General features: G+C 43.1%; 1 protein-coding gene across 1 annotated transcript in view; it reads right to left on the bottom strand.

Moving 5' to 3' along the window:
* LOC119458664 (1-phosphatidylinositol 4,5-bisphosphate phosphodiesterase-like) overlaps positions 1 to 26,393 on the bottom strand; it is a 134,629-nt gene that overhangs the window by 23,406 nt on the left and 84,830 nt on the right. Inside the window, exons 18-27 of the mRNA XM_049671340.1 lie at positions 19,448 to 19,509; positions 15,213 to 15,430; positions 12,544 to 12,616; positions 9,944 to 10,047; positions 8,015 to 8,282; positions 6,112 to 6,211; positions 3,889 to 3,993; positions 2,503 to 2,655; positions 1,844 to 1,971; positions 167 to 432 (exon numbers count right to left, since the gene is read on the bottom strand). Of these exons, the coding sequence (XP_049527297.1) occupies positions 167 to 432; positions 1,844 to 1,971; positions 2,503 to 2,655; positions 3,889 to 3,993; positions 6,112 to 6,211; positions 8,015 to 8,282; positions 9,944 to 10,047; positions 12,544 to 12,616; positions 15,213 to 15,430; positions 19,448 to 19,509 (1,477 nt within the window). The remainder of the gene's footprint in view (positions 1 to 166; positions 433 to 1,843; positions 1,972 to 2,502; positions 2,656 to 3,888; positions 3,994 to 6,111; positions 6,212 to 8,014; positions 8,283 to 9,943; positions 10,048 to 12,543; positions 12,617 to 15,212; positions 15,431 to 19,447; positions 19,510 to 26,393) is intronic.

Consider the following 26,393-nt stretch of genomic DNA (forward strand, 5'->3'; position numbering starts at 1 on the left):
GGATCTGTTCCTCATACTGTTGACTTACTGGGGTGACGAGAACAGTGAAGCAGCGCTGTGACATTGGCTATTGTTTCTTGCCCCCTCCCTTGTTTTTATAAAAACCGAGGCAAACCGATGTGACTGATGGACGTTTCAGTCTAAGGGCAAAAGAAATGCGCCTTGCCTCTCGAACTTTGCGTCCAGCTGCTTCATCTGAGCGGCCTGTGCCTTGAGCATGAGCGTGCGCAGCAGTGCCCCCTGCTGGGTGAGCTGCTGGCGCAGCAGCTCCCACTCCTGGCTGCGCTGCGAGGCCAGCAGGGACGACCACTGGTGCATCTGGTTGACCACGAGTGACCGCACTGCGCAGTCCTCGCTAGCAGCCGTGCCCGAGTCGTCGCCAGCGTCCCGTGGCAAAAGCTTCTCCACTGCCAGGCACTGCTGCTTCTGCACCTGTGGGGGCCATGTCTCTTCTATGTATACGTTGTGTCTCTCTCACGACAGCAAATTTAACTAGGGGTGTGCAAATACTCAAATATCACTGAATCGAATCAAATACTGAACGTTCCAATAATTCCATTCTCAGCTGAACTGCAAGCCACTGTGCACTCACATCCTCCAGCGACCACGCTGATCTCCTATTCCTATCTGCTTTTGGTGTACACACAATCTCTGGCACCCAACTATCACTGCTTGAAGTACTGGAAGGTGCTGCTCTTAAAATTAAGACACGAAATCAGAACGTTAAGCCGGACTTAAAGATGGCACTTCTAGCATGCTAAAAACGTCAGTATTATCATGAATGGATTCTTGATAAGCCAAAAAGGACATAAAAGTGAGAAAAGCTTGAAGTTTCCATGCTAGCTCCTCATGGTATTACTGAATCGTCATTGTTACCCATCAGAAGAACTGAGAGATGGGCGAGTTGGTAACAATTCATATTCACACTTCGGGTTGCGCATGGAACACACGGATGAAGGAAAGGACTAGACGACACGAGCACTAGTTCTTCCCTTTGTCCGTGTGTTTTGTATGACTATGAAATTTTGCCTATTAGTTACCCGAATGAACTTTCATACAACAATGTGTCAGTGCACAATCACTGCCAACCCACGTGAAAATTGTCCCCACAAGCATCATTGCCATTGTCCCCACAAGATCGCAACCGTTTGGTTGCGATCTTGTGGGGACAATGGCAATGATGCTGTCTCTGAGAGCAGGCTGTTGCCAATGCCAATGCTATAAACACAATTTCGGTTTCACATCCAACTACGAGATGCAGGCAGAAAACATGAGAGACAAAAGTCGACTGTATAGAATCCTATGTGCAGTAACGTAGTATAGGTTAGCAATCTATTGATATTCAAACAACAGTTGTCAAACTTGCAATTGGTATAAATTTATCCTAATTTCGTTTACTTCTTTTTGATCTGAGATGAAAAATGTGTTGTTTTAACTTTCCATTTTGTACACTTTGCATATATATTTCCATACTCTTCCAAACTTGTTCTTATAACCGTGTTCTGTATATTCACTTAAGAGATGTGCTCCTAGTGTTTGAAGTGCGCCCTTTGCATTTTTTTGAGTTCATAATTTTGATTAATTACATTTTTTAAAATGCACTTTTGAGCATAACTCTACCCCTCACGTAAAGCTCCTACTTGGGGCCTTGAGATCAACAAAGCGATATGAACTGAGACTCTGGGACTAGGTGCACCAGTCATGCACAATATGCACTCGGGTGGAGCAGCTGATTGTGGACACCGCTGTTGATGTCTAATAGAAAACACCAGAGTGGTCTTGCAATGAGAAGAAAGTCGAGGAGGAAACAAGCAGGTGGCACGAGGGGACAAAACATGCTCACGTGCTGCTTGTCCTTGTGGTGTCTCTTGCGCAATCCCTCGAGCTCTTTCATCTGCTTGCGGCGCAGCTTGATGTACTCCTTCTCCGCCCGCAGTGCGTCCACCGTGATGGCTTCCACACGCCACTCCTCTGCAGTTCCGCAAAAGGCAACACTCTATCACAAAGAGTGGAAAATCAGGGTAGCCGACCAAATGAAAAGCTATTATTTGATGTTTTCAAATGATGCTAAAATGACGCGTGATGGACGCTCGTGCAATATAGCTAAAATGCGCGAGGCTGTACCTGTACGCTGAACGTCATCAGGAGCAAGAGCCTGTTTCAGGACGCATGGCCTTTAGTTATTCTCCTCTTTCTTGTACAAGAAATAAATCAACTGAATTGAATTGAACATATGCGATAAATATTCTGTCGTGGTAAGTAGGGCTCCCCGATTCGTCCGCGCCCATTGGCATACTCCATTGGTTGTGATTCGGCTATGCGGCCTTATTGTACAAAAGACGCAATTCCCTTGCGATTGTTTGTGCTAATGCGTTGTCGTTCCTTTGTCCCAAGAGGACGTGTGAGAGCCCACGCCTCGCACAGAGTGAAATGCCAGACTTCTGTAATGCTGCTGTGCATTACGCGAGTACACCTGTACAGTAGGTGGAATAGGCAGCGCACCCCGCTTTTCGTCATCTTTCTTTTGCTGGGAGCCAAGCTCGGGCCGGTTGACGAGGATGTCGGCCTCCTCGATGCCCATGGCACGCATCTGAACAAGTCGCTTCTCCTGGGCCGACAGGAATGCCCGCGGATCCGACAGGGCATCCATCAGGTCTGCACCGGAAAGACGGACAAACACAAATGACCAGACCATCAGAAGCAGCAACTACTTGACAGAATTAACATTTTTTTGTTAATACTATTGGCTGTAGCCATCTAGTATAATTGCTGTCACAAAACATGACTCAGTAAAGAACAACTACCATAAACTACTTCTACGAGGGAAGACCCATAAGTAGCGAGAATTTGTTTACAGAGGAGGAAGGGTAGTCAATGCTACCGTCCTCATCAGTTGACCAACTAACGTCCTTGTGTGGAGTTTTGTCTGCTCACTGCATTGCTTTCCTTTGAGCCTCTGTCGTCATGTGTGTCGGTATTGTGAAGGCGGAGGATCGTTCATCAAATTCTCATCATGTTCACGATGTGGAAGACACAAAGAAGACGACGACGAAAGCACAGAGCCATCAGTTTGCAAGAGTTGCTGAACAATTGTGAATAATGCGGTGGGACAAGCTGACAACATCCCAGAGAGGGTCCTTTGAAGGCGAATAATGTTTTGGAATGTTAAAGAAGAACATGGAAATTTAAAACAATTCTCTTTACTTTTGGGTATCGTCTAGTATGCAGATGCTGAGTATGTATATTGCCGTGAAATTTACCAGAAATAAATGATTATAGGCTATGACACACAATGTAAGATTTAACTAAAAAATTCCCAATCTTGCATAGTGTTTTTTCCTATGTATGTTGAAGTAGGATGCATTTTTTTATCCATCAGTAACACTTTCATGTCAGCAAGACGCAACAGCAACACATGACAACGGCAAGAGGAAAGGTGCAGGACATAACTATCATTATTGTGTTGTCATCATAGGCAGTACCATTCTTGTATGGTATTTTCATAAACAATAACTGTTTCATTAGCAATAGCACGATTTCACTGTCCACCATGATTGCACTGTGCACCATAACTGCTGCACAAGAACTTCACAGAGCCGGTATGTATTTTGAAAACAGACTGTGTCTGAGTCACAAAGAGTCCACAGAAATAGTTTTAAGTATTACTGAAACACTGTGAGCTGCATCAGTGTTTAACTGCAGATTTCTACAGTGCCATTGTTCTTTAACCTCTAAATATAGTAACATTACAATGCGAGTGATAGCATTTAATTTACACTTCAGTGCTGCCAAGGAAAGCATTGGATGTTGGCTGTAAATAAGACACAACAGGATCTAAGATCGTCGCAAACTATATCAGCTGTGATGATAGCAGTGTGATTATCTGACCTCCCAAGCCATCTGGAACGTAGATCTTGAGCTCAATGCAGATAAACAACATGGCGAGCGACATGGGGAAGTTGCCCTCTGTCCGTAGAGAGACATGCCGGTAGCCTGGAAAAAAAGAGAAGCTTACATTGCACAACAATCACAAAAGAAAAGCGACAAAAAGGGGTACTAATCGTGAAGTGTCTGCAATCACATTAAACGTGATCCAATATGATATTCCAAAAGCAGATTGCGATGAATGAACATTCAAAACCTGCACAGAGAGAAGTGTTAAAGCTAAGAGCTATTTACAAGTTGTTCTGCTAGTGCCGTTTATTATTATTTTGACAAAGACAGATTTCTCAGCCCCCTTGAAAGTTTCCTTCCATTAGCAAATGTGGCAACAAATGTGCCAGGAAGTGAGCAATGCAAGCAAAAACAAATGTGCCAGCACGAGAAAAAACTTAGATACCATCCAAAAACATTTACAAAGGCATTCGTGGAAACCAGAAAAGATTTCTAAAAAATTTATGAAAATACAAGACTACACGCAGAAAAGAAAGGGAGGAAACAAGAAGCCAAGTAAACTGATGCTTACAGGTCACTAAATAATTTATGCATGCTTTGTTTATATGCTTCTTAACATTCGAATCCACAATTGATACACCACATATTTAGGCTTTTAAGTACAATTAAAAAGCCAGATTCTCAAAAACACAGGTTGAAAAATGCCCGCCTGTACTTTCCACGCTTACACTAACATAATGATAAAAGCTAATTGTGAGCAAGAAGCTTGCAGTATTTTTTCAAGTAGGCAAGCGGGGTGCCTTTGACTTGCCTCAGTTTCATCACGTTGGCTTTGCTAGCTAGTGCCACAGCAAATGGAGGTAAGTGAGCAGACACCTTCACATGATGTATACGGCACATGACTCTTTCCATGAATGAAGTGACTCTCCCGAATGGATCCACACAGGAGGTTGGTATAGGAGATGGGAGTGTTGTTCCAGCATGCCAACATTATCACACGCTTACAAACATTCAAGTGCGAATGAATGAAGCTTCCCACGCGCACCCATCTGCGCTGAAGCTCCTCAGATGGTTTTGAATCCACTTTATGGTGTTCTGTTGAGGCACCATCCAAGGTCCACATCGAACACCAAAGAACGTAACAGTTATACGAGCTAAGGCCAAGTTTTGCATGAGGCCATTGGTTAGTGTGCTAGAGTGTCAACTTGTTTGTTTTTGCATTCCCTTTAGGAGTGTCACAGCTACAGTGTAAGCACACTTTTCATGAAAATGAAATACAATCACCGTGAAAGGCCTAGTCATCAGCATAAACTGCAGAAGCCGTACGGGAATGTCGGAACACTGAATGCATATTTCTGCCTTTATAGCCTTTATTTTTACGTTTATCACTGTGCGTGACACTGCATTGGCCGCGGGCCTTCAGAACTGCATAGTTGCCATCCATTTTCGTGCCGATAGTGCGTATGGTTTTGTCCGCTGTGGTTGCCGTTTTGTTTCGACTCAGTGCGCTGCTTGGCTGCCATTTATGATCGTGTCTAAAGTGACTGCGGTTTTGTTTGCAGCGATTGCGGTGAGCAGTAGTTAGTTTTGACTAGCGAGATGTCACCAGAACAGCGGAAGCTGCCAAAGTTAACGAGCGATTCTACCCCAGCCCGCACGCTCGCATCACACCCGCCGGCTACATCGCAATAAATGGATGATCTATTGCCGACGAGGTCACTGGTGAAAAAATAATTTTGATGTCCCCGCGGTAGTGAAAAACTGATCAATACGCGGGTCTTGCGCTGCGGCCACACTGCGATGGAAATCGTGAGGTCGAGCACTACTAATTGGTCACGAGATCCCGAAAAGTGCAGCTTCCGCACTTCCTTTGTGCAAAATAGAAACAGAAATTGCTGATACATTCAGTAAATAACAGCATGTTGATGTGGTAAGCACCTGTTTATTGTTCTCTTCACGCCTTCAATATTTCAACTTTCAGTTAGTTTGGACATTTCTTTCGGTCCCGTAAAATCCGAATTAACAAGGTTTTACAGAAATGAAAGCTGGGTGATTTCATAGTTATTCATGTTAAAACTGCAGTGTGTACAAAGGACAAAGAACCCAAGTAGTTGACAAACAAGCACCGACTCACAACTGTGCACATTTGTATGACAAGACAGCACAGCAGCTGTGTGTGTGTGATCAGACTGGGATGAAATGTAGGAAGGAGCTCACCTGCTTGGAGGCCATCCATGGGAAGGATGCGCTGGCCCAGCATTTTGCCATTCTCATCATAGACAGCTATCCGGATCACAGCCAGATCAGGAAGAACTACCTGCACGCGCAGCAGCAGCATCTTTCCATTATCATGGCGGACAGAAACCGAGCTATCTTTCACTTTCATGCTTACTTTCAGGTTTTTGTACACAGTGAGTACAATATCCAGCATACCCGTGGACTTGTACATAGAACACAAAAACAACCATACCACCATTCGATATTGCAGTCCCTTCAAAAGTGGTTCAGTTTCTTAAACAATGTTTTGATGCATTTTGAAATAACTCTTTTATGGATACCCATAGACTGTAAGCAATGATAATGTGCAATACAGTAACTTGACATTTTGGAATTCTGACATCGCAAGACAATGAGCAGGCAGCACTTCAGGCAGACACCACGATCGTCAGCAATGTAAAACATGACAAATGACAATAGTACCTAGAGCCTATTTCTAGATTTCAAGAAATAAGTCGTACACTGCCTACTGTCTTACTTAAGAGTCTTGCGCAATGCGTTAACCAATGATGGCAAGAAACATGCAAGAGGTTATCTGTAGCAAGAATACCAGCACAGTGCTTCATATAACTCTAACGAATTAGTTGTTATGCTATTAAACTGTTAAATAAAGTATTCTAATGCCAAGCAAGGAATTGTAAATTTGTTTCTGCCAACAACAATCATAATCATAAATGCTATGGAGGATGCCTGTGTCAGGATTACAGGGCTGAATACGGAGCTCTAGTGGTAAAAATTCATCTGGAGCTCTCAGCTGCAGCTTCCTTCTACAATTTCAACTATATCCAGTTATCTCTCTAGTAGATGGCTAACTGGAACATGCCGTACATCACACAATGCTTTCTACAAAGTTCTAAGCCATACCTTAACAATGAATTATGTTTTATCAACATGCCCGATATGAGGCACTCTGCTACATGTTTGTAATGCTTTTCTGTGCATTACTGCTATTACGTGCTGCAGAATGCATGATTGACAGCCTATAAACAGGGGCCAGTTGTAAGCTTCGCCATTCAAACTGCAAATGTCATATTGCTGCCACTAAGTTGTACTTTACTTAGTAGGCGCAAGTTGCGCCAAATTACATTTCTTAGCTTCATTGTTACCTGCCTTCTTGTGCGTTTGAATTCCACGTGACAATTATAATAAAGGAATCAAATTTGAACATATATAAGAGCAAGTAACCTGTGGCTCAATATACACAGAAAGCACAATTCATATCTGCTGGTCTCAGAAACAAAAAAATTGCGGCATGTTACGTGAAGTTCAATTTGTGCTGTTTTACACCACAGCAATGGAATTAAACTGCTGTAGCGTGTAACGGTGGTCTGTTTTCTTGCTTCACACCTTGATGGCACAATAATTCAGCATTAAAAATTTTCTGTCCTGTGCTGAACGGCATTTGTAGTGACCAATTGAGCCATGGCATGTTCCACACTGTTCCTGTGAGGATTGTGTTGAGACTGTTCTGCATTTATTTCCTAGTCTAGATCCATGTGGCATTGTCCAACAAACTCTCAAACGTCTCAAGCCTCACAGTCTATCTAAAATCGTGTCCACTGAGAAAGAAAAGGCGTTGAATGCAATGCATTCAGGCAGATGTGTCAATCTTGGAAGACCAACATGCCTTTACATGCTTTCCCTCTGAACTTCAAGTGGTTCCTGAAATGAAGGCACACAATAAAGCAGGTTGGAAATAAAACTATCGTCACGGATTTAGTTTCTACTCACTGCCCTCTAGCCAAGATTAGGCATTCTTACGAACCTCTCAAAAGCCCCAGCGCCCGTTTCGCAAGCTTCAAATGAATCCCCGCGGCTGCATGTCGCGAGGCTGTGCACGTGCCTTTCGGAAGACAAAGGGCTCCTCGTTGTAGACGGGGTTGAGTCCGTTGGCAGGAACCATGCGGGTGCGGAACTCCTTGCGGATGGTGTCCGTGGGCAGTCCATACATGTCCACCTCGACGTATGTGCCCACCTTCTTGTCTGACAGGAACTGGCCCGACAGCACCCGCACTGAACACTGGGCCGCAATCACACCGTCCACGGGTGACTCCGCAAATGGGTCGAATGTCTTGTCTGCCCGTCGCATAAAGTCGGGTTTTAGTAGGTACCTGCATTGATGTCTTGCTATCACAACAGTTTTACCAAAAATGTGTTATATACCCCCCTCAAGAGACAATATAGGCCATGTACACAAGCCACAAATGCAACATGATTTGGGATCTAGTCAGGGTTGCTGTAAATGCAAGCTGGACATCACTCCCATTACACCAAGTCACTTGATAATGCTGGAGAGAAAAATATTGCTACACCGTACTAAGAGACAAGACATTGTTTTCAGCAGACAAAACAGAAGTAACACCAAGTGGATCCCACCATGGCTGAAAATAAATCTCAAATTTATTTTGGCTGAAAAAGACAATATATAGTGGATGTAAGCGACACTTTTTATTTCAGAAGAATCATGCAGATAGTTATGGCACTACCACCTGTGACCAAGGAAATGAAGCAAGTTGGTTGCAAGGAAGCCTAGCAGGTGTCGCTAGCATGATGTGGTAGTTCTACAAAACAGACTGGTGGGCTAGATCTTTGTGCTAAAAACTATTAACATGGTAGTTCTGTGCGCAGCAAGTTTGAGACATCACACCAGAAAAACGGTGCAATAAAATGGGAGATTAAACTGCAGACAGCACAAAGGGTAGGACTGACTGCCACTGTGTGGCTGCAATATATAAATTCCAGAAAAAAAAAGAAAAAAAAGGAAGAAAACAAAGAAGCACAGAACAGCCTCGAAATTTGTTGTCGCTGAGTAAGAATAAATCTTTGGGAACCAATGGAAAGAGTGCTCTTTGACTCATCCACGGAGGTAACTGAATGTCCTCGGCAGTCAAGCCATGCGAAAGCATACCAACTCAACAGAACTTATGGCCAATGCCTTGTAGAGCTCATGAGTCATGCTGAAGAGGCCAGGCAGTGGTGCAGGTACACAGCAAGGACTTGCCTACAGTGACGACACTGTCTTCTTTTTGCTGAATACTTGCGAAAAGTTTGAAAGCTCATTACTTGACAAATTTATCTATCGACTCGGGCAACATTTTATTTTTCACTTCATCTGCTAAGTTTATATTAAGTGACTAGTTCAAGTTGGACCAAAACTGCACAGAAAGTGTGCAAGTGGAAGTGATAAACAAAAATATCTTTATTAAAACCACCACTTTACTGCAAATGAGTTCGTTACAAGTGTGCCTACCGTAATGAACATTCTGGTTTACACTGCCTTCTTAGCAACATGTAATCATATGCAGTCTATTCTAGCTGACAGTGTGCCTCGTGTATTTTGGCTGCAACACAAACAGCCACTCAGCATACGTGCTGGTGGCCACATCGTCTACAGTATTTATTCACTTATATATGTTTACAATACTGCAGCTCTAAAGATGACAGCCTAGCAGGTGGACAAAGTACCAACACTTATCATGTACTTTGTAACTAGAAAGTGAATACAAGAGAAAATATGCCATGTACAAGTACAAGTACACAGATTAGAACAAAATGCAGTAAATTTGGCTACAAGTGGGATTAGGACATAAAAAAACCAAAAAAACTTAGCATGTTGAAGAGAGTGCATCAAATAGATGTGCATCAACCATAACTGGTTCAAGAATACAATTTAAGAGAAAGGCGCATTTGTATAACACAGCAATCATGCACCAACATTCAGTCATTGGGCATTGTCCCACCAGTGCACAGGCATGTTAGAATGAGCACTGACCCGCAGCCACCGTTGTACTCAAACTTGCCCTGGTTGAGCTGCATGGGAAGATCAGGTGTCTGGAAGTTGAGGGCCACCATCTGGCAGCCTGCATTCCAGAAGATCTGCACACAGCATCATACACATCAGTACATGCAGCTGCAGCCATCTTGGGGTTTTTTAATATATAATCTGGACTGTGTTATAATTCTAGCCAGCACTGAAGTCATTCTGCTTTGTTGGTTAAGAGGACAGTCCCAAGTTTTAGAACACAATTGGGAATGCGTCTCTCTGCAACTTGACAGCACTTCACATAAAAAAACAAGAAAAAACTAGGAAAACCAAGTATGAATACTGCATTTTGTGCACACACTTAACAGATGCGAACCTCAGGAAAACAAAATGTGGCTTATTCTAAGTTCTAAATAAACCCCGACTATGCTTTCTTGTGTGCAGGTGAATTTCCCACTGGCGTTCCAGGCAGGCTGCTCGGCCGCCATCTTGTTTGGACAGCAATGTAGCCGGCATTGCTTTTGGCTTTGATAATGTCTTCTTTGCCGGCTTTGTCAGAATTGAAATGAGACTTAAGATGGCCACTGTTCATGCAAGTTTCCCAACATACCTGTGCCACCATGTAGGGGTGCTGGGATATGGGTGTGTGAGGCTCGTCTTGAACATGGCTTGACTTGAAACATACTCACTTTTCTTACAATTGAAGTCAGCAGTACTTTGCTGCCATTGTCGCTGTGCGAGACATGGACTGGCTGTGCTACCATTTCTGAACTGCATTTTCTGGCCTGGTGCAATCATGAATAAATCTTATACCCTTACAACGAAATCATCATAAAAAGTCTTTGTTTACACATAATACATCTTTCATTATTGGTTACTCACACTTAACAAGTAAGTGAAAAAAAAAAAAAAACAGATGACAGAACTGAAGAACAGTAATCGCAGACTTTGTGGTTTTACAGCCTACTTAAGCAGCTTGTCGGTACTGTTCAAGTATGACACAATTATAGAACCCAGCATGGGTTCTCATAGTTTAGAAAAAAATGTTATACATGATACCAATCAATTAAGGTAAGTTCAAAAAGAAAGAGAAAAAGATTAACAATTGGGGAAAGTTACTAAGATACAGCAATGTGAAGCTCTGAACAAAACAACGACATCGACTTACCTACCTACTGCTAATAATAATAAACCACACTACCTATGTGTGCATGATCATGCAATCATGGACACACATGGGCGCTCGTGAAGAACAGTGCAAGCATGGAAACTCCTCTTTAGTGCTTTGCCTAAACCGTTATCTGTTGTGAGCATTTCTTTGTACCTCAAGTCCTACAACTTGCTCAGCTTTCTGTCTTCTATGCCTGCTTCTTGTGCAGATTTAGATGATCAGGCAATTTAATAAGGAGGGGTAGGGGACGGTGAGCCACCTGCTTTATGCTCGTCAAACCAAGTGCTGTAAAAATACCAGAGTTTTTGTGCAAGAACAACGAAAGGAACAGACTGGAGCTGTAAAAAGTTTATAGTGAAATTGCAAATACAGGTACCAATTGGTTACAGAGAAGCGAATTTTGCATGGTGCTCGACATCAGTAATGAAGCAGCAAGAATCAATTAATAAATTTATTCATTTGTATGACAAAACGTACATAGAAACGGACCGGAACTAAAAGCCATGAAGGTGGCTTGAAAGTGTTGAAAGAAAGAAAGGAAGAAAGTGAAGCATTTGGAAAAGCAAGTCATAAATCCACCTCCCTGCATGTTTAAGCCATCCAATGCGTAAAAATGTGTTTTCTCTATTTGTGCCATCCATAAAATGCAAACAAATCTCAAGTTTAACTTGCTAAGCAATGTTTCTTATTACCTTGATTGACCTCACTTTCTGCTCCAGGCTTGTTAATGCCAATTCTGGGAGAAAGCTTTGAGATGCATGATTGTATCAATGTAGGAGTTTTGCAATTTAATGTTTTTGTATGATTTTCGTTTGTAGTTTGTGATGAATATTCAATACAATGAATAAAATTTTCCTCAGAATGACAAGTTTGTTATATTAGGAACTAAGTGCATTCCTTTAAAGGAACTTGGTGATGTCATTCCTTGACACAAGACTCTGACACACTTAACAGAGCAAAACGTGGGATGGCCAGAGCGCCAGCGAGGTCTTGGAAGCCGTGAGGCCAGAGAATGATGTGTTATTACATTGCTCTCCGCTTGTGGACAATTTAGGCTAGGAAGGGAGACGCTTGCTTCCGCCACAACTTTCTTCATGATCAAGTTATTCCTTAGCACAGAAGGAATGCTAAGAGATCTCCAGGAATGCAATTCGTCACTTTAGCTAAACATAATGTGCATGTGAAGAAACTATTCTGTCTATACTCGTTAATGCAATGCGGCTGCATTATAAATGCGGTCGATAATTCTGAATTCACCAGCTCCAAACAGACACTCACAGGACCGGTATTTTGTAGCGATGACTTTCTGATGCTAATACCTTTTCGGAATCAGCCGGCCGTGAGTGGTGGATGATAAGACTAGTATAGAATAAAGCATAACGCATCGCTACAACATACCGGCCCAGGACTGTAAAACTGCCAGTGAGGAATGCCTTACCTGTGGAAGAAAGTTGCTTGAATCGGCTCTTGTTCCTTTGGGATAAATGCGACTCAGCTGTCGTTTGTTGTAACTGTCACACAAGTCAAGGAAATTAGCGTGAGTGTAGCAAAACGCTGCCCTCCACTTCGTAGACGTGTACAGAATTGCAAAAATCACCAACTGCACTCCCTTAGTTGGACAAATTTCTGTCAATATCGCATACCACAAAAAGAATTTGCACTTCTGGCCGAAGAAGAAACACTGAAAGTGATAGCAAGGTTTAGCGTTGCGCTGAAGGTGTCCAAGGAAGCTGGCGTGATGAGGATCGTCAGTGGGTGCACGACACGAGATAGAAGGTGGGAAAGTGCCAGCATTTGCCAGTGCTCAAACAAAGGATTAGGTGGATTTGGCTTGATGCCCATTCTGCACAGACCAGCACATGCACCACGATGTGGTATGACGACCAATGCTAATGGGTGTGCGCACAACACTCATGACAGCAGAGGAAGCGAGAATGCTACCCTGGTGCGTCCAGTCCACTTGACTTTGTCACTTTTGCTGTCAAACGTCGTGTCTCTAGAGACCTGACCCTCCGTGCGAGGGCTGCACATGCGAATGATAGCGTGACAGCACGACAACACCGATGTCGACGTCAACAATGCAATCGCACCTTGAGCGTCCCTATGATTGCTATCGCAATAAAGAAACGTTGAGTACATTCATTACCATGTTCTCGTTTAGCTTTACAAAATCATAGGCAAAATTATTCTGTCCTTCAGTAAAATTTACTTATCAGAATGTTGCATACCCACTATGACCCTAAACACGCCAGTTGTGCCAAATGCCCATATTAAGTATGGCTCATTTTCCTTTTTGTACACTGTAGCACAGTTGTGGAATAAATTACCAACAGATATGACATCACAACAGTAATCTATTTGTTACAAAACTAAGCTTCACCCTTTCATGCTTGCATCACTGAATCAATGAAAACAAAATAAATTTGTAGTGTTGCAAACATTTTTTTTTCTGTTTCTCTTCATTCATACAGTCATATTTAAATAAAGCCTAGAGTGTAAGGAACCCTTTTGCAAATCCTACAAGAGTTGATGGAGTCCCACCTTTATACAATGCCCAATGTGTAACGTTTTGTGCAATAAAGAGCTCAAACTTGTGAGAGGTGTGTTGACCAGCTTTTACTTCATAATAATGAAATATTTTATACAACCTGTCAGTTAGTCCTTGCATCTCATCCTGCAAGAATCAGGCCTGCAGGTCACAGCCACCAATGCTCTGTCGTTGTTTCGCTCACGACGTCACTCTAAGCACAAATCCAGCACAAGTGCCACCACTTCGCCGCAACCTTTAGGGAATGAAATCTCAGTGGCCCTCTTTATGCATGCAGACTAAACGAGTTGCACTGCTGTACTCACAACTTAGCAGCATCATAATCGAGTCATTCTTTTCAACAATTTTAAGCTCAGTGATTCATGTCAAAATACTATATATTCAGCCGATTTCACACAAAAAAGATTATTCTCATACGTCAACTTAACACACAATAATAATTTGTAAGGAGTGTAATAAGTATGCAAACAAAAATTTAAAGTTTGCACGCAACGTGCCTTCAATATTGCGAGCAATGGCAATGCTCCGCAAAACTGTGTTGCCAATGGTCAAAGCAAAAAGTTAAAAATTTACATAGAGTCAAAACGTTATGCAAAATTTTGAGAGGCAGCAGTTGAAAAATGAAGTTGCAAGTATGATATATTTGCATGAAATTTGGCCACAATGCAGACCAGTCTCTCCAGAAGAAGTGTAAAACTTCAAATTCTTCTGCTGTGTGGGTGATACCCTCAGAGCCCTTGTGATCAACTCTGGAGGTGGAAGGATGTCCCACTCCTGTAGAACCTCCTCTAGGCCTCTGTGCCTTTTGTTGAAATGCACAGTACAGCTATAGAAATGGCCATCTACACAACAGTGTGCAAAAAAAAATTTTGTTTCGGAACAAAGCAACTTAATCTTCTATTGAGAGACTAGGCCGAATTTTGGGGCTTGCCCCGAACACAGTGAAACAACAGCTGTTCACTTGTTGGCCTGTCATGTGTAGGAGGCATAGCCTTCCCCTGAGCACTGGTAAAATGTGGAGAATGAGCTGGTGCCAACTCAGCCAGGGCCAGTTGCTCGCCTGTTCTCAAACCACGAAAGCTCACCATCTGGGCATAACTTGTGGTCATAGCCTGATCGGCAGAGCATGAACAGAAGAATGAAGCCCCTAAAGCTATCATGCTTCAATTAGAATCATTTTTCACATTCTTCTTGTTGGGGAAATGTTTCGATTTTCTTACACACAAAAATAAAACGTTGAAACATAATTTTGCAATCAACAACTGGAAAATGATTTCTTACAAGAAGTATACAATTTTTCGACCCACATCTGCCCCTAATAAGCAAGGATGTGTGCATGTACTGCGGAATTCAGATGATGTAAATGCAGCTCCTAGGAATGTTGTGATCAATGCTCACCTGCATTGTGATAAATATTAATTCGATTCTCACAGTCTTTGTTAACTAATTTCACCAGCTTTTAAAAACTAGGTGCGATTGGTTCCCATTGCAGGGGTGGCGCAATCTGGATGCCAACTATTGCTTGGCAATCGGAGCCACATCTCAACAAGAAAGGATACTTGACAAACTCGATGGCCTGTGATTTGAGGCAGCCAAGGGCAGCCGTTTCGGCAAACGAGGACATGTTGAAGTGGATGGCCCTTTCCTCGGCCACATCGAAGCCCTGGAACTTGACAGGCTGCGCGTAGTTGACCAGCGACGAGAGCACCGGGTGCACATGCACCGTGGCTCCCGTGTACTGGTAGTGCGCCATGGCCAGCTGCTCCTCCAGCTGAGCCTCCACCTGATACAATCACCGACCATGTCACGACGGCGTGCGTCAGCTGCTCCGACAGCAAAGCCCACCTTACCTTCTTTTCTGCACATGGGGAGAAGAAGAAAAAGAGGGAGGGACAACATGATGACGTTGTTCCACCACATCTGTCACTCCAACAGAGAATTCACATGATGCACACAACAGTTCTAGTGCCCTGGACCGAAGCAGCATACTGTAGATTGCATCAATAAGGGAGCGCAGCATACATGGCTGGCTAAATCACTAGATTGCTTGCCTTCAAACTTCCTAGACAGGCATTTTACAGTGAATCTCATTAAATACCATGCGTGGATAGTGCACTTGACTCTTTCACCAAAACATAAGTGAAACACAAGTCTGCGGCAATGTCAGACTGAAAAGGTAATTTTATTAATGCAAGAAATGGCGGTCGTCATCTGCCCTAAAGGGATGAAACACCAATTGTGCAGATGGCACAGTGTAAAGTAGTTTAGTTCTGCGAGCAGCAGATAGCACCACCACTTCTTCCAATGATAAAATCCACATTTTTTCGTCCAGCACTGCTATGACCCCCCCCCTGTACTATCATCATAAATTCAAATGCAAACAATTTCAAAACTACTCAGTGCATTGCTTTATTTCCAGGTTCACCTGCATTTGTAACAATGGCTTAATTAAGACTCAGAAACATACAGTTGGAACTACTCCATGCTTAGAAACTGGGTGTGGAGTGATTACACATTGCAGTCCGATGTAACTATGTGTAAAAGATGTTCTGATCAGCGATTTCCTGTTTGCATTTCAATTTATCCTGTGCTACTTTTGATTAGTTTGAATGAAACAGGCAAACACATTGCATCCCAACATTTTACTAAGGAAAATTAACGGTGAAACATCACTTATGTGCAAAATTTCAATGCAATTGAGGCAGCGGTTTAGTCAGAACAGCCATGTGGACTAGATTCCCTTGTTGGCACAACATCCTGTATAAGTATATAAAAAATTAAAAGAGCGCAAAAAAGGACATGGACAAAACTGAACAACACAAGCGCTCTTATCGTGTTGTTGTCCATGTCCTTTTCCATGAACCAACTAGCGCAGTAGCAAGCCTTGTTAAGCTATCCTGTATAAGAGAGGGAGCAAAGGTAAGCATAGAACACAGGTATGCACAACCAACTACTGCACTTCGTAGCACGGCAACATTTCTCAGCATCACACTAAAACACAAGCTGTTTATAACAGTAATATATCATAATCATTCATATAACCGATGATAAAATAATCATTGTCAGGTTAAATGCTTGTTTTCCATGCTTGAATACACGTGTTTCACTGATATGATGTTTTACCTGTTTTTGTCTATGACTTTGGTGCACAGAAGAACCCAATGTTCATCGAAGCCTAATGCTCTCAAAAGTGGTCGGTGAGAAGTTTGCATTTGCAGCACAACAAATAGCAAGGTGCAACAGATTTGTTGCACTTGACAATTGCACGTGTAATTACTTATTGCAATTACACTTGACACAACCTGAGCATAGTGATAAGCAAAAAAAAAAAAAAGTTCTCAAATATTTTTCTCATAATAAACAAAACAAACAGATGCAGATGCATTTGAGAGTTCAGGTCCGAGTGAAAGTTGCAATCATACGGTCAAGCAATAGCCTGAAATGCTTCTGCCTTTAGCTAACTGCGGCTGTCTATTTTTTTTTTTTTTGCATTCTAGTACACAGATAACAGAGATAAAAGTTGGTGAAATGCTCAAGGCTGGCTATAAGATGCATGCTCAGCTATGCAACAAGAAATAAGATGAAGGAGGCTGGTTCAGAATGTAGACAGCTGCTGTTTGATCCTGGGTGCATAACTGTTCAACACAAATGTACATGTATGTATGCATAATGTACACATACGTCTACACATATGCATACATTTCTGTACATCAACTCGCCAACATAAGTAATTGAATGGAGAATATTCCAGTTTTTGCACATATTTTTGTACATCAGAGACTACTTTCAATGTTGCATAGCTGCTTTCGAGAGTTCCCAACAGTCTTTGAACTTCTTAGTGGCTTCTGTGGGCCAATCACTACTGGGGCTTCAGAGAGGTACTGAATAGAACAGATGAAAAAAGGCATATGGCAGAGGCTCGTGTGAACGAGCCTCTGCCGTAATGCTTAAGAACAAAACAGTGCGAAAAACGTGGGGACAAAGAAAAGTAGACAACTGAAGTGCTGATAACGCAGCACTTGTGTTATCACACACAACATAAGTACATCAGCACTTGTGTTGTCTACTTTCTTTTGTGCCAATGTTTCTTGCTCTGTTTTGTTCTAAAGCACGGATCCTTATCAACAAGCCCTGCTTTCAGTGTTGTTACTTCACAGTGACTGCTTCAGTACTACATATTGTAAAGTCTGAAAACTATTTGACACAGACAGCATCTCCAGCCTGACTCGGAAGTTAGCTGATGCTCTTAGGAAGGCTGTCAAATTATATGCAACACCCTTTTTGGAAATTCCAAAACATCTAGCAACCAAAATATAAAAGGCTGTGAAGAACATGGACCAAGCCTTGCTTTACAAAGCCAACGTAACACATCTGAGTCAACATGAATTTTCACTTGTGCACAAGTGGTGCAATGACAAGCAGAGAAGCAGAAGTGTGCGCTCTCGACAGGACATGAATCAGGGGCGTTGAAGCTCTGCTAGAAGACATATCAGAACAGATAATGTGGATAAATGTTTTGAAGTTGCTTCGAGTGACATGGTTCTCCCATAGTGTCAATGCCCTGAACCAAAAGAAAACCCCATATTCTTTATAATGCTGCAGTCTTGCTTTGTCAAAGGCTACATAGAAATGCCAATTAATGTACATTGTACAGAAGTGCACACTATTTGTATACTTGTAATAATGAGACAGTGACAGACCAACATGAATATTATTCTCACACCCTGCCATAAAGAGCTAAGTACCTTATTACTGGTGTATATTGTGTAGCAAAGAATATCAAGTGGCTTTAGTGCGAAAGCTTTAACTATAAGGTGTGCATGGTCATAACAGCAGGGTAAACTGCAACTGCCTCTGCCTTTCATGCGTCCATTTTTGCAGTGTTTCTACAGAGCTCTAACATGACCAATCCAAACTTCGACACAACACAGTAATCTTTTGGAAATTTTTTTTAGTTATGCAGCTGATCAAAACTAGACATGTTTCCATCCAATCAGTCTAAAAAATGTGGTGTCTTCCCACATTCTACAGAAGTGAAGACACCATTATGCTCTGCAGATGGGGAGAAGTTAGTGGTAAGTTAGGGTCCAGCACCAGTCGCCTGCTTTACATGAATTTAACTTTAAGCGGAAAATATAAAGCAGGTGCCAATAAAGGAGTTTCTACCAAATGCACTGAGTGAAGAAAAAAAAAAAAGAATTCTGCACGCAACATTTTTTACCATGGTGTTACCTGGCAGGCTGTAAAACTAGTACCAAATATTTTAAAAGACTATAAACTCACGGCAGCTGTGCATTTTAAAGAATAAGAAATGTGCTGCCCACAGAATGCTAAGCTGTGATGAACAGGAAAACGAGACACCTTGCAACTGCAAGCAAAGGTGGACAGGGAAGATGAGATAGAAGGAAAGCAAAGTGCCTTGAAGGAACACTGATCGGCAGCAACTCTGGAAGAGAAGAGACGAAGTGCAGAGCGAGAGAGTGCAGCAGGTCAAGCCGAGGAGTGGTCAAACCAAGAAGGGACAAGAAGCAGAGGACAGTTTGTGTGCAGAGACAAGAAGCGTGAGAGGAGGACAGCAGAAGCAGAAACCACACTCTGGCCAGGCCAGCAGGTGGCGCTGGGGTCCAGCCACGGAGATGACAACACGGAAAGCAGCGCAGTGCAGAGAGAAGCGGTCAGCAGAAGGGGTGCGTGAACCCGATGACCCGTGGACTGGCAAGGCACACAGCAGAGAAGAAGAGAGAGAGTGAAGAGAGAGAGAGAAGCGGACAGGGCGAGAAGCGTGGATGAGAACGGCCGAAATCTCACTTTTGGATCCAGGGTTGTTTTTCTGCGTGGGTGAACTTGGCTCGACCTCTGAAAGTTGGGCCACAAAGGGTCGTTAGTCAGCAATAACAACGGCAATGGCAGGCTAGTGAGCCTGTCGTGGCGGTAGTCGCTAAAGGCATACACTCTTCACAACTGCACATTCACTCATTGAGAGTCCATTAATTGACAAATTTGCCAAGAACCAACACTTTAACCAACTCACACTGCAAAGTGAATCAACAACCTCAATCTTCACAGCAGACACACTCCCTGTTGGTAAAAAAAAAAAGTTTTCTTCTTCCTTGTTTGCCACTTTAAACTATAACGTTAGCAAAATGACTTCTGAAAAGTTGGCCATGTGAATTCCCATTACCTCCTCAGAAAATGTGTGCCAATGGAGTTCCCTTGCCTGCATGAGAAGTGTTGCTGCATCTCAGGACATTATCCTCTGTAGCTTCTCACTTAATATCACACAATAAATAAATATGATTACAAAGGCGCACAAGACGTGAAGCAAATCGAGCAAGTCAATCAAACCAGATACAACATCATCAGAAGATAGATACTTTGTTCTCTGGCTGTACCCTACATTACACTTGGGTAGCTAGTATCTTCCAATTATTTGCAAATGTGAAGGATGCTGTGAAAACTCGTGCTTCTCGATGCTTTCATTTGTATTACGTAGGATCTACAGCAACAGCTGCAGCCTTCATGGCACTAACATTTGTGGTCTCATTTTTAATTCTGCATATGAGAGTTTGATCATTGGGAGAGGCCACGTAAGTGCATATGCGTGTAGTGTTCATACATCGCCACAGAGCAGAAGAAGTAAGTCAACAACAAGCCAATGTTTCTCTAAGAGGGCCTATTTTGTTCAGGGTCTCCAGAGAAAATGCTTCTGCAAGAAACTTTTGCCCTAAAAAGGTCCCCTTGTAAAAACATTAGCTCAAGACACCCCAATGAGAACAGGTCTCCTTAGCAAAAACATTGTTTCTTGACCGAATGCGGGATGCTTCAAGGATTAATTTGTCGGAATCGCTGCCGAAAATTGCTGTATTCGACAATATACATTGTTTTTAATACTGTGAAAAGCGGACACCACACAGAACACGACACACACTGAGTTGACAGTGTGGTGTCTGCTTTTCACATCGTTAGAAAACGACACCAACTTGTCCAGCAACAAGACTTTTTAAGACGGATGCGACACTTTTTCCAAACATTGGCTCGAGGCACCCTGACAAAGAGAGATCCCTTTAGTAAAACATTGGCTCTAAAAGAAGGAATGCCTCACGCTCGAGCTGATGTTTCACTAAGGGGACCTGTTTTTGTCAAGAGTGCCTCCAGCCAACGATCGGACAAAAGGACTCGTCCCCTTACGGAGACCGAATGCTGCCCACGCTCATAACATGGCCAAGAAATTTCAGCTCTTTGTAAGCAAAGTGGCAGTTTCCTGGTTTTAGCATGACGTTAGCAAGGCACTTCTAAGTACTTTCAGTACTGTCTGAAGACGCTTCAGACTCAGACATTCTTCAAAGCTTGGCGTTATTTGGCGTAGCATGACTACGACGTTATTTAGATAAACTAGACAACTACACGCACATCCTACAACACTATCGCCTGTCATGCAGAACACTACCACTGCCGACCAGTAAGAACCGTGTTCGTCCTTCTCTAAAACGTAGTGTCTCTTTGACTTGTGCATGAATCATGTTGCATTCTTTTACTGAAACTCAGTAAGACTGTTGTTTTATAGGCTGGGCATCTCTATACGCACATCAACCAGTGTTTCGTAATGGGTGTTTATTGCAGCTTAGAAGGCTGAAGCAACAATCCATACAGCAATGTTCATTATTACTCTAAGAGACCTGAGTAAATGTCGACGTTGTCGATTGATTAAATGATGTTCATTGCTGTGGATGCAAATCATTCGGGAACATCTGCCAAGGCATTTGCAAAAGTAATGGCAAAAGTGTGGCAAAAAAGGTACCTGTATTCATTACTGAAATGTATGCGACAAGTTGCCTTCTGCGACTGCTTGGCTGTCACGTAATTTGTCACACCTGATCTCAACCAGAGCACTCACCCGCAACGGTAATATTACATTGTTGGCACAAATGCAGAGCACGTTACAGTGGCAGTCGTTGATGCTGTTCGCTGTTCTATCTATCGAGGTGACGGTGCATTCTCGAAGGTTTATGATTGCTGTATTGTGAAGGCACCGCAGAAAAAAGGCGCAAAAGGAAACACAGGCGGGCAAAATGTCCGAGACAAGAACTATGGTGGAACTGCCCATTTTTAATTCACCAACAAGGGTATAGAACAAGTTGCCAACATAAAAAGTAGGTAAGACAGTTGCCAACCTAAAAAAAAGAATAAACACTACTTCAAGCATAACAGAGAATACAACAATGATGGCATAAAATTTTGCCAGAAAGCCGATTCCCAGGGTAAGGTCTCAGGAACATTCATTCATTCATTCATTCATTCATTCATTAATACTGACAGCCTTTGCAGGCTATTACAGGAGTGGAATAAAAAAACATAAGTATACATGGGCATAAGTTCAACAACCACATCCGACATAATATACAAACAAATGCACTGGACAAGAAAAACAGCTGAATTACAGAATACACAAGTTGAGGCAGGGACTTGTGCTATTGTCTAGGTGCGCTGTGGTATATGAATGGTGCGAGGCGATCAATAAAGACATCAAGAGAGTCACTTCTCACGATGGAGTTAGGCAGCAGGTTCCATTCTTTAATAACTCTAGGAAAAAAGCTGTATTTAAAACAATTTTTACGAGAAAGTGGCACAGGAATGTGCATGCTGTGGTGATGTCTGAATGGTTCGTCGGGGTGAACTGTAAAGTACTGTGTTGTATTAATCTTGTATTAATCTTGTATTATTCTTGTATTAATCTTAAAGTGACCGTGAATTAACAGGAAAAGAAACACCATCCTTTCAACCTTTGTTCTGCCTTCAAGAGTTCCAAGGTTTGCTTGTTTACATAACTCAGTCGGTGAATAGATGCAGCGATATTTATTATATAGAAAATGGGAAGCCAGTCTCTGCACTTTTTCTATTTTTGCTATATTAGTTTCAGTGTACGGATCCCACACAATTTTCCCCTATTCAATGACTGGTCTTACTAGTGTTGTACAAGTGAGTAATTTTACATTGAGAGTTGCATTGTGGATGTTACGGCTGACACCGCAAATTACCCGATAAGCCTTGGAGCACACATTATCTATGTGCGTATTCCAGCGTAGGTCGGAAGTTAAGGTTAAACCAAGGTACTTGTGCTGTTGCACTCTATTAACTTGGTTACTTCCAATGAAGTAATGGTATTTCATTACATTTCTCTTTCTAGTGACGGACATGATTACTGACTTGTCCGGGTTTAGCGCCATTTGCCACGTGGAGCACCATTTTTCTTTCCCAGGGTAAGGTCTCGGGAACATTCGTGAAGTACAAGGCAGCTGACCAGAAATGTAAGCCAGCAGATGTGGGTTTTGGTTGTGCACTTGCCGAGAGGGGCGAGTACCGTATTTACTCGCATAATGAACACACTTTCTTTTCACAAAAAATATGCGCGAAGTTGGGGGCTGAGTTTACTATACGGAGTAAAATTTTGAGCGATTTTTTTCCCGCAGCCACCTCCAAAAAAGTCGCAGTTTCGCCCGAAAGGCGAACCATCGATTGCTATAGCAAATGCGCAGACAGCAATACGAAGTAAGGATAGTAGTTTTATCGGCCATATAAACTTGCAAAGTAATTTAACCGGCATGGTGTCGGCTCGCACAGGCAAACATGAACACATCACACTCGATGACCGCAGACACTCGCTGTGAAAACACTGGTGTGAGGAAGCACGGCTGCAACGGCGAGCAAAGTGACCTTACCTTCGTGCTGTGTATTGCTTCAACGCAAACTGAGCAGCGAGAACGGAGCATGCACAAAGGTATAAGCCGCCGTCATACCTAGACTCTGCCCCCAACGCAGATCGCTTTCAAGATAGGGCGTGCGACGGAATACGGCGCATTTCCTCCCCTCTTTCCTTCCTCGAACGCGGGAGATAGAGCCGCGATCGTTGGCGCTGACGGCAATAATGCATCTGGAGTGTCCATATGATCGCTATCGCAATGAAAGTAGGAGACACGGTACGATTTGGTGTCCGATACGGCGTCTGCTACAATTGTACCCGCTGGATGCCATATCGGACAACAAATTGTACTGTGTCTCTCCTACTTCACGGCAGCAAGTTGAGGGTGCGTTTATTACGCGGGCGAAAAAAAAAAAGCCAAATTTTGACGACTAAAGTTGGGGGTGCCTTCATTATGCGATTGCGTTTATTACACGAGTAAATACGGAACACGTCTGCCATCATTACAAATTTGTGTTCCGTACCTCCGTACCAAGGTGTAACAACTTTCTTCAGATGCGCCGCCAGTTTACCGCTCATGATCAAGTAGCTATTTCCTGCGTCTTAATATTTCTCGAATGGTGTGGCCGCCATCGAACATGACAGGTATATCTATAGGAGAGCCAGCTCCCGAGTCCAGTGGCTGATTGTTAGATCGCTGCTGGTCGATGGGGATGATAGATTTTCAGCGGCCTCGCCCCGAATGTCACTGTCGTTAGTTTTCTCAGAGACAGCTTGGTGACCCGGCGTTAAAGAAGTTCCTGAAGTTGGGGAAGATCACCTTAGGGACGGTGACCATACATGCTGCTGCTAGGCTGTGTGCTTTTCTAGGTCTCTTGATGAGGTTGGTGCAGATCCCAGAGGTGCAGATCCGAGAGGGCATCGCACGAAGAAGACAAACGGATGCACAATAAGTGAAAACTATTTTCTTTTCTTTTTTACAAGTTTTCCCACTTCAACAAAAGAGTTTCCACTTAGAGGCCACGAACAGTGGAAAATGGGATGTTTCGTTTGCGCTCAAGCATTCCGAGTGTGAACAGCACGAGCAGAAATAATGAATGCTTTCAAGGAAATGGCTGACGTTACAATCAAGAGTATTGAGTTTTTTTTTTTTTTTTGCCCTAAAGATAAAGTGCATATTATTTATTATTGAAGGCATGTCAATATGGTACAGTATAACATAATCAATTCAGATTTCACGGGACCACAAGAAATGTCCAAAATAACCGAATGTCGAAATATCGAGGGTATTGCAAACACAATAAACAAATGCTTCCTACGTCAACACACTATTATTTACTGAGTGAATCAGCATATCCTGTTTCTATTTTGAAAAAAAAAAAAAAAGCAGTGTGTAAGCTGCAATTCTTGTCATCTTGTGAGTGCTTAGTGCTCGCAGCAGCGAAGCCCTCGTCACTTCCTTTGCACCCTGGCACTACTTCATCCGAGACTTTTGACATCCCGATTGCGCATCCCGATTATTTTTTTGCTAGTGAGCTGGGCGCCAACACATTGCCCATCCATCTATAGCCCTAGCTATGTTGTAGCTGGCATTCTCTATCCTTGACAGCTCCCGCTGTGTTTGTAACATCGCGCACGCAGTCATTGCACTGACTAATAATGGAAACTACTGTTTGTCACAACCGGCATGGACGGCTACCATGCAGTTCTGAAGGCATACGGCTCACGCACGCACGGAGCCAAATGATTCTACTGCTTGCTGTAACCGATGCGGATGAAACTGCGGACACTATTGACCGATTATAGATCGGGACCATGTAGTTCTGAAGGCACGTGCCTGATGTGCGCACCAAGTCAAAACGAAACTACTGTTTGCCACAACTGTTGTGGACGAAGCCGTGGTCGCTATCGACGCGATCAAGGATGGCGACTATGCCTTAATGAAGGCATGCAGTCAATGTGATGTTATGCGCGACCATAAATACAAGAATAAGCACGAAGCGTTCCTATCGTTCACGTATGAGCCCCGCTGATGACAATGGCAATGCAAACTCTGCCGATCCATTTTGGTTGGACGATAATGCTGTTTTTGCTCTTTTGTGTCACGCATTTGCGGTGCTCCGTGCTTGCCGCACTCAGAGGTGTCCCAATAACCTGTGTGCAGCCAAATACGTCTGAATTACCGAGAGTGATTCTATTATGTAATGCTATGCCTACCAAGACCAAAGGACGAGTCCGAATTATCCAATTTTTCGAATTAACGAGGGTTGTATTAACAAGGTATTACTGCACTGTGTAAACACAATATAAGATGGAAAGATTCCCTATCTTACGCCAGCACCATAGGTCCATGAAGCACATCATTATTAATTTACTACTCCGCTCTAGTATCGTGCGCTATGACGGGGGCAGGAAAATGCCAAATAGACACCGGGCAGATGATGCGGCACTGGTCAACATTTCTAAAGCCGTTCGCCCGTACTGTTGGCAAAGGCGGCTGCAAGGAAAGGCTGAGAAAGCATATAGTAGATGAAGCAAAGCCTCGCTGTCGCATACATGTAAATAGAGCTTATGGTTACAATACCAAAACATCTGTTGCGCCAATCCACCCGCCGTGGAACATGTATCAACAGGATGTCAAGTAGACGCCGAGCAGATGACGCAGTGCCGATGAAAACATATTGAGGGGCAATCGGCCTTTCTATTGGCTAAAGAGTCCTGCAGCTTCTACAGTGCTGCAAGGAACTAAAGACGCAGTATAGTCAAAGCGCTTGCAATGTGAGGGCCAATCCTTTGCTGTCGACAAGTCCATCAGATTCACTCATCCTTCGGCAAAAGGAACGCAGCCTTCAGGAAACAGCTCAGAATATGTGCTGATAACCAGCGCATGATAGGTGACGTGCATAGTTTGCTGTACACATATCACCATACGTGCAATGAGGATGCCTGACATTGGCAACATGCGAAAGGCTCACTGTGGCATGCCTGGTTGCATGAAGCATGCCTTGCATACCTGAGTTCTTGAATACTCACGGCTGCTTGG

This window comes from Dermacentor silvarum, chromosome 7, assembly GCF_013339745.2.
Source record: "Dermacentor silvarum isolate Dsil-2018 chromosome 7, BIME_Dsil_1.4, whole genome shotgun sequence".
Classification (NCBI taxonomy): Eukaryota; Metazoa; Arthropoda; class Arachnida; order Ixodida; family Ixodidae; genus Dermacentor; species Dermacentor silvarum.